Genomic DNA, 9,266 nt, shown 5'->3' with positions numbered 1-9,266 from the left:
GTTTTTTTTTTTTTTTTTTTTTAATATGATGAAATGTTTATGCTGAAGAGCAATTCTTGGAGAAACAAATGGCTCTTGTCTCGGGCAGAAAAAGTTATGTAGTTATGTAGTTTCTTTACTAAAAGAAAACTAAACCTAATAGATTTTAGAGGTTGCTGGTAAATTTTCTAATCTCTTGGAAGCCAAACTTTGCTTGCTCATTTCTTTGTTTTTACACAAGATAAAAGCAGACCTTAAAGATGATGGGTGAGTCCTCAGGACTTTGTTACTATTTTGGTCTCTAGCTTTTTAGCCAAGGGCTACAGAGAGGTTATTTCTACATTAAAACAGATTTTTTTTTTTCTGGTAAGAAAATAACATAGTTATAGATGAAGAGATAATGAATTCATTCTAAAAAATGTTTTATAGTGATTATCCAGAAAATGAAGAAATAAAGAATCTCCTTCAAGAGCAGTTGAATTCCTTGTCAAAGTAAGTGCTCTTTTAACTTGAAGAAAAAAAATTAACTGAGAAATTTAAAAATCAAAATAATTTATGTTTTAGAAAATATTAATGGCCCAGAAAGAGACCATTCTGTGCACAGAGGTTTGTTTCCCTTCAGCTTCTTTGTTTTGTAGTAACAAAAACTGTTTAATAGTCATAGGACTAGAGCATCTTTCTTCACCAAGTTTACACCAAGTGTTCTGATCTCATATTAGGGCACAACTAGGAGCAGTACTATAAGATTTTTCTAGTTTACCTGTCTCCACCACGAATTCCTTGTGAAGCTGCATGCTGTGAACATGCACAAGCAGTTTTTTAGTATCCACTTTCCTCTTCAAACTTGAGCTCTGTGATCAGGTATTGGGTGTTTACAGTACTGGTTAAGAAAGTCATATGTGTCCTGGGGTCCCATATGTATTGAGAATAGTATTTCAAAGGAAGGAGAAGTAAATGGGTTCACAAGGAGTTTTTGGTATGATGTAATACAAAATATAATAATTTTAAAACATTATGTATTAAAGAATGTTTTGTTGGCAAAATAAAACATTTATTGTTTGCTCTATCCAAAAATGAACATTTATTTTAATCTTTCTCTTGGTTTTAAGCATTCCATATTTAGCTATTTTAGAAACATTGATTTATAAAAATGATAGCCTTTCTTTCTTAAATATAGTTGCAAAATAAATTCTGATTGCCTTCTCTAAAGTATACACTAATTCTGATGATTAGCAAAATAATTTTTATCAGCAGTGCAGCCCTTCTTCCTATAATTAGGTGTCTTAGTTACTTTTCTCTTTGCTGAGACAAAATACTCGACACTCAAAAATAGAAAGGTTTGTTTCAGCTCACAGTTCATAGAGGTTCAGTCCATAGTCAGCTGGCTCCAAGACAGGGTGGCAAGGCAGAGGAGAAACAGTCCATGGTGTGGCAGACAGAAAGTAACAGTAAGATTCCCTTTCCCTTTTTGCCCATCCAGGCTATAAGCCTTTAGGGTGGGCCCACAATCTAAAGAATCTCCTTCCCATTATTCATACTCAGAGTTATGCTAAACCAGTCAGTGGACAAATTTAGTACTGCACACCCTCAATCCCAGTATCACACACCTTCATCCAGCCAGCTCTGAAAAGCCCCAGCTATGAGCACGTGATACTAGGTGGGAGGGATCTAGATACAACCCATAACATTAGGCAACTGTGCATATTTTCGAAAGCACAAGTTGAACAGTGGTAGACCTCCAAAGTACAATCAGAGTCCCTAGCCCCAGGCAGTAAGGTTCTGCTAATTCAGGCCTAGGTGCATTCTTAGCTTGTTTAGCTTTTGTAATCTCAGTCATGACAAAGTAACTTTGCTTTTGTGAGATGTAAACATAGTCTTTGAGTAGAATTTTTCATTTTAAGCATATATTATCTCCTTGCTGTATTGTTTGAGTCAATGTTTGTCTTACCTCTCTCTGGATTCCTGTCTGCAGTGACATAAAGAAACTTTTGCTTGATCCAGAATTCACTCTCTTGCAGAGATGCCTCCTTATTTCCAGGTAACACTGAAATATTTTATGTAAGAGACAGAATTTCAAGTAAACTAATTTCTCTTCTTAAAAGAATTTTGTAAAAGTTGTAACTAAACTCATATGATATAGAAGAATAATGAGATCCTGCTTTAGAATTGACTTACAGTTTAAGAGTTGTAATGCAAACATGGGAAAATCAAACTACATTTTAATCATGAGATCTAGGCCTAATATACTGAAAGGACTTTTTTTCTAACAGCTTTCTAGAATATGTTTTGAAATGTCAGATACGAATGACAGGTACTTAAATATACTGTTAAGTTATATTTAGAAGCAATAACCTGTACTTTTCTCACTGGACAGTACAGCTGTTACTTCTTTAAAAAAAGACCTTTCCCTCCATGCTCTAGAGAGTAAATAGAAAATGATTTTCACACTTTATCTACAAAGTTATTCCAAAGGAACTTCCTACAGTAAAGCCATGGCCTAAATGGTGTACTCATGGCAAACCAGATATAAAATTAATCTTAACACAGAATAGAGATACTAAGGTCTGAAGAACGCTTATAGAGTCAGATCCTCTACTTTTGGAGAACCAGTAGTGGGAGAATTTGTCCCTTCCCCCTGCCAGGACCCATGACAATGTTCCGATTGACATTGAGGTAAGAGTATTGTATTCCCAATACTTTAGGCCACCCACAGAGTCCTTGTCTGAGTTGTAATCTGGGTTTCACCCTTCTTAGGCTTTATGGTGATGAGTCAGAGCTGCACTTCTGGACCGTGGCAGCCCACTACTTGCACAGCTTGTCCCAGGCCAAATCACGGAGATTGGTGGCAACTAAAGAAGCTACACCTGGGGACAAGTTAAATAATCCACTGGATATATGTTATGATGTACTCTGTGAAAATGCCTATTTTCAGGTATTATTGCTGTGTACATTAGAGTCTTAAAAGCTACCATCTCGATTGTGTCTTTTGAGTTCCTTAAACTTAGGAAGCTTTTACACCAAGTTAAAGTCCACATCATAGGAATAAATCCCATGGCACATTTGCATAATAGATCTGATTCTGGACTTGCAAAGCTCATAAACACTTACTGAGTTTTTAATAGACATTACATTTTTATTATTAAAATCTTATTTTTGTCTTAAATTTTGACTTTTAGTTTATTTTGGTTTTCTTAATTTTCTGTTAATAAAAATTATTTTATTCACTTGGTTTAAATTTATTCAAAATACATAAAAGTAGCTTCATAATTTTTTTTAACCTCCAGAGCATTTTTTATCCAATTCTATTCAGGTACCAGTTTCTATAAGCAGGTAAACATGCACACAGATGATAGTATATTTCAACACTTTTTCTTTCAAATTTTTATTAAAATTGTTGAATTTCCATAGTTATATAGTAACTATATGTTATTAAAACAGTGATACTTAAATTGACTTCATTAAGTATAATCAAATTTAAATAATTCAAAAATCTTATAATCTAGGCTCAACTTTTCTCCCCCCACCTTTAGAAATTTCAACTGGAAAGGGTTAATCTGCAGGAAATAAAACGGTCAACTTATGACCACACGAGGAAGTGTACAGACCAGCTACTACTCTTGGGTCAAGTATGTCAGTTTTTCTAATTCTTTCCTTGCTTGTCTCTCTGTCTTGGTGTTTTCCTCTTGGATATATCTCCTTCCCTATATATAGATGTAGGCTTCCTTTAAAAATAAAACCAATATACATTGTGAGAAAGTGCAAATATACCCTTAGCCAGCTTGTAATTTTGGCTTCCATAATGTTAAATGAAACCAGCTATTTGTTTTGGTTTTTTGTTTTAAAGTGACTGGTACAAAGCTAAAGTAGGCAGTTACTTGAGCACCTGTCCACCAGACTGTTTTTACTTTTGCCTCAATGAAGTGCAATACTTTAATTTTTGTTTATATAAACAAAACATTCGTGAGGATTTTTTTAAATGAACATCTTCCTTAAATTATAGACCAGTGTGCCATGTTACAAATTTAAAAAGGTTTTATTGGTAGAAAATGGTTTTGTAATTACAAAAACTGTTTCTCTGTTAGACAGACAGAGCTGTGCAGTTGCTGCTAGAAACAAGTGCAGACAACCAGCATTATTATTGTGACTCACTGAAAGCCTGTTTGGTCACCACTGTCACCTCCTCAGGCCCATCTCAGAGCACCATTAAGCTGGTGGCAACTAATATGATTGCCAATGGCAAATTGGCAGGTAAGGTACATGTTGTGGCCGTATCTGTCCACGCTATGGAAAAATCAGACCTGTGCTCCACAAAATACTTGATTATTGAGGACATGTCTTTCTCTCTTATATATGCTGAAGAGAACTTAAAAAGCTATTGCTAGCTTGTTTATAAGATGACTATAATTTATTAATTTAAACCAGAACATGTTTGAAGAGTGTGATGGAGCACTATTAATAATTGCCAAGACAGTGGGCATAAGTTGGACAACCCTGGACAAAATAGAATGATACAGCTTGTGAGTAAGATGTGCTCTACCTACTTATTTTCTGGGCTGTGTTTGTGCTTATTTTACCCTGGTTATCTGAGTGAAAATGTTATAGAACTCTGTTTTCATATTTTATTGTAAAATTCAAGTCAAAAATAACTGGTTCAGATTGAGTGTTCCTTATCTGAAATGCTTAGGACCACAAGTTCCTCAGATTGTGGATTTTTTCAGATTTTGAAATATTTGCTTATGTATAATGAGATATTTTGGTAATAGCACCTAAATCTTATCATGAAATTAATTTGTGTGCCATATATATCATACATATGTACATAGAGCCTGAAGATATTTTACACAGTTTTTTATAACTTTATGCATGATACAAAAAGCTTCATGATATGAAATATTTTACCTGTGGTACTATGTTGGTGTCCAGGAAGTTTCAAAATTTGGAACATTTTGTACTTTAGATTTTCAGATTAGAATGCTCAACTTGTGTAAAATGCACAAGGCTAGGTGAAGTCAAGTGGGCGCTTTACTTCCTAATGACTTGTCAGAGAGAGTGCTGCAGTGCCCTGAGGGGCTTGCTCCTCTGTCTTCCAGAGGGTGTTCAGTTGCTCTGCCTGATAGACAAAGCTGCAGATGCTTGCCGTTACCTGCAGACGTATGGCGAGTGGAATCGGGCGGCGTGGCTTGCAAAGGTGGGTGACTGTAGTAGGTGTCTTGAGCATTTGGCGTAATGGCTCATCATTTGGAAACTTTCTTTGGCCTGCACAGCTGCTTTGCAAATGTTTCCTTGAAACTATCCTGCCTCCTTCTGTTTTTTTATAAGCCATGTTTCTTATTGAAAAGTGGAGCTCACATTAGTAGCAAGTAAGTGAAAGCAGCTGTCTCCTCTCTCTGCTGGGGTCTGATCCAGCCTGCAGCCCAGCCGAGTTGCCAGGCCTCACAGTCCTGCAGGCACAAGTCATCTTATCGTTCATGGTGAGCAGTAGCTTCGGGCAGTGTGTTAGCAAAGCGAAGTTGAGTGTTTATTTCAGAGGGACAGATCTTACTTTGCTTTACTTATTTTTTTAGAGTGTGGGATATTTTGTATTTAACATGGGTATGTCTCTTAGGTCCGTTTAAATACTGAAGAATGTGCTGATGTTCTGAAGCGGTGGGTTGACCACCTCTGTTCTCCACAAGTTAATCAGAAGTCCAAGGCCCTCCTGGTTCTTCTGTCACTGGGCAGCTTTTCCAGCGTGGCAGAGATGCTTCACAGGTACCCGGCAGAGCCCGTGGGCTACTCAGTATTTTCCAGGTTTAATCACTTCAGCTTTCCTGAGGCGTTAGTGGATGGTAATACTCAATAAGAGTATATATTTTAGGTTTACTTGAAAAAAAAAATAACCTAAAGGAGAATTGAACTGTATTCATTCATTCTTCATTTGGTCTAGGAGTTATAGTATTTTCCTACAATATACTGGTCAGACCTAATAGGCACCAATTTAAAAAGAAAATAAACAGTTTTCAGAGAATTGGGAAGGATTCAGCTTTAAGGAGAACAACAGAAAGGGAGCACAGAGAGTACTGAGAGAACCAAAAGTATGGCAGGATGGGATGTTCCATCTGAACTTCACAAAGAGGGGAACCCATTACTTCTCATTGGACATATTTGTTGAGGACCAAAAAGAGGAAGGTTGAGGCAAATAGGTCTAAAGATTACCTGTTAAATCCGGATAACGGCATGTGGCCCTTGTTATACTGCTGTGGATTTCTGTATATTTAAACTATTTGATAGGGTTCTTAAGTATCAGTAACAAAGCTTGGGGTTGGAGATATCTGTATTCTCCTTCTCTTTATAAACTAGGGCTTAGAGAGATGCTAGAGTGACTCACGTAGCACTCATTCTCCAGTGAAAATGTGTACAGGTCTTTGGATTAAAATATACCTTTAATTGATTCTACCAAAAGGACATAAATCACAAAGGCTAAATAACTCTTACTTTGTTCTGTTGCACAGCATGAGGTACTTTGATAGAGCGGCCTTATTTGTGGAAGCTTGTCTCAAGTATGGTGCTTTTGAAGTCAACGAAGACACAGATATCCTTTGCAGGGACATTTCTGATAAGGGGAAAGAAAGTGACACCATTGAGGTTTGGAATTTCTCTTGGTTGTGCTACAAGACAGGAACATATAGTACTGAGACAAGTCAGATTCTGTTTCATCATAGCCAGGAGAGGAGGAGAGATGGGAAGAGAAACAGTCAGAGTGGAGGTCACTGCACCTTTGGTGTCAGCCCTGACTGGATGGAGAGGAGGTGGGGAAGGTGGTGGAGGGAGTAGCTCAGGCTTAGTAATGTTTGCTTGAACTTAAAAGGAAGATGAAGGAAATAATTTAGGAGCGGTATAAAGGCCTAGTACTTTAAAATAGTGTTCTTTCAAAGCAAGATATTCATGCAATATATTGTTTTTTGTTTTTTGTTGTTTTTTTGTTTTGTTTGGTTTGGTTTTGGTTTTGGTTTTTTGAGACAGGGTCTCACTATGTAGTTGAGACTGATCTGGAACTCACAGCAATCCATGCAATAAATTGTATGTATTTATCTATAGTGACAGTACAGTATGGAACAAAATAAAGTCCTTCAAGGAGATGTGTCACATAGAAAGGCCACAGTGGACCACCCACGATTACAATCATCTTATTCTTTTAGGTGTCACGCAAATCACATTTTTTCTTCCCAGTTCCTTGTGTTTAAATAGCCTGCTTTTTGTTCTTTGCACTTTTTGTTGGATTATTACATTTGGCATCATTTCTATATATCAGGTATTTGATTCTGTGTATATATCTTTTCAAAACTAAAAACCAAAATAAATTTTTTTTAATTAAAGCCTGAGTTTAGTTAAGATCATGTTCCTAGTTCCTGGTGAAATTGACAGGTTTAAAGTGCCTGTGTCAGATATGAGAATATAATGAACAGATCTTATCTAAAAACTCACACCCACATATGTAGAGCTCTTTCCTTGGAAAAATAAACATCTGTCCCCAAGCCACCCTCCTCTCAGAGACTTTTATGCGGAGTGGGTTGTGTTCAGTTTCTCTTCTCCGTCTTTCTCTTTCCGGTCTTGAGGTGAGTGTAGGTGGTAGGAGATTCTAGGAAGGTGGTGGTTGGGTCTCAGCTGGTGTGAAGTGCAATGGTGTCAAAGACTGAGATCTCATGGGACCCACGGAGAACCTGGACTCATCCCGCTCTGCCCACAGCTCACTGGAGCACGGCGGGCTCTTCTGGCCCAGAGCCTGTATTGAGCACCAGCCTCACCCTTCTGTTCATTCTTTTCCCTAACTGCTGTGTACAGAAACTCATCACTGCCATATATGCAGACTATGCCCGAAGCTTAAAGAATCTTGGTTTTAAACAGGGAGCAGTTCTTTTTGCATCAAAAGCTGGTGAAGCTGGCAAAGATTTACTGAAGGAGCTTGAATCCCCCAAAGTATCGCTAACTGAGGAGTGATGGGTTTCATGCTAGGGAATCTGAGGTTGGAAGCAGGGTGTGAGGGGAAACTGGCCAGGCTGTGGTCAAGGTCATGGTCGCGATCCAGACTGATGTGGAGCACAGCTCACTGTAAGCTGTTCTCTTACCTTCATTAGGCTCTCCTCGTACAGCTGTATGTGGACATTTATGTTAGAAGCAAGTGTCCTGTATTGAGTCAGAGAAAATGTAAGTGCTTCAGAGTTTGAAAGTGTACATACTATTTTATATACTTTTCAAGAGAGTTTTAAGATCCCTGGAAATGCTTATAATTTTTTTAAACTAAAATCCAAGAAATCGAATTGCTTTGTCATTGACTAAATGTAAAGATGTATGAGAACTCTAGAGTGAAAGAAGTCTGTGAGGCTGTGCCTGTGTTTATATACAATCATTCAAGATACAAACGGGGAGAAACATTTAAAGATAGCCTACCAAAGCATTTTTTGTTTTCTTACCATGAAAATACAGTTGATTCTTTAGTTTAGGCAATTGCCGAATTTTGTAATTTTAGGGATACAAGCATACGGGAAGGTTTTAAACTTTATCTTGAGTTACAGTTCGTGGGGTCTTTGATATGTTAAATTTTAACTTCTATGATGCACTATAGCAACCTCATTTTTGAAGTCTCTCTGTACTTTAATTTTCTGTCTTTGTGTTTTTTCAGTAGCTGGAATATAACTTATAAATTATTGCTGAAAATTTAAATGTCTATAACTTAACAAAAATGATAAATAAAAAGAGAATTCCACTGAAGCCTTTGTGTTGTCTGACTCGTTCATGAGGCTGGGTAAAGGGCTGGCTGCTAAGGTGTCATCCTGCTCCCCAGCTTCTAGCATCAGCACAGAGCAAGACTGACAAGGGCATATCTGCCCGAGGTCCTGTGGCCGTGTAACTCTGCATATGGCTCTTGGAGGCAAGGGCTGGGCCTGCAGGGTGACACATAGCCTCACACCCACCCGAAGGTGTGAGTTTTAGGTAAACTCACAGCCTCTTCTACTCTTAGGAATCAGCCAGTCTGACCCTTCTGCCAAGAAACCAGCTGCACAGGAGGAAGGACCTGTTCAGGAATGCTTGTTCCCAGACCTGTGCTTTGGCTAACAGCTCTAGAAGAAATCTGGGATTCACTCCTGTACCTGGCTCACTTTACGAGTTCTTTCATCACCTAACCAAGTTATATTACAATTTCTAAAGGCTATGTGGAACTACCACTATCTTTATATTGTGTTTTATTTTAAATGACTGTTCAGACATATTTTGTTTTTTCAGCCATTGTCTTAATTCATGGTGCTAAA

At 37.6% G+C, this 9,266-nt stretch overlaps 1 protein-coding gene across 1 annotated transcript in view; it reads left to right on the top strand.

Moving 5' to 3' along the window:
- Wdr11 (WD repeat domain 11) overlaps positions 1-8,686 on the top strand; it is a 53,787-nt gene extending 45,101 nt beyond the window's left edge. The window contains exons 21-29 of the mRNA XM_010632780.3: positions 409-471; positions 1,952-2,017; positions 2,734-2,911; positions 3,510-3,605; positions 4,062-4,227; positions 5,070-5,167; positions 5,585-5,730; positions 6,471-6,550; positions 7,799-8,686. Coding sequence (XP_010631082.1) covers positions 409-471; positions 1,952-2,017; positions 2,734-2,911; positions 3,510-3,605; positions 4,062-4,227; positions 5,070-5,167; positions 5,585-5,730; positions 6,471-6,550; positions 7,799-7,956 — 1,051 coding nt within the window. The 3' untranslated portion in view covers positions 7,957-8,686. The remainder of the gene's footprint in view (positions 1-408; positions 472-1,951; positions 2,018-2,733; positions 2,912-3,509; positions 3,606-4,061; positions 4,228-5,069; positions 5,168-5,584; positions 5,731-6,470; positions 6,551-7,798) is intronic.
- Positions 8,687-9,266: the final 580 nt, after the last annotated feature.

The sequence above is a fragment of the Fukomys damarensis genome, unplaced genomic scaffold (genome assembly GCF_012274545.1).
Source record: "Fukomys damarensis isolate Sample0158 unplaced genomic scaffold, DMR_v1.0_HiC HiC_scaffold_8, whole genome shotgun sequence".
Taxonomy (NCBI): domain Eukaryota; kingdom Metazoa; phylum Chordata; class Mammalia; order Rodentia; family Bathyergidae; genus Fukomys; species Fukomys damarensis.
Note: the sequence above shows the minus strand (reverse complement) of the source record. Positions and strands in the feature narration are given on the sequence as shown.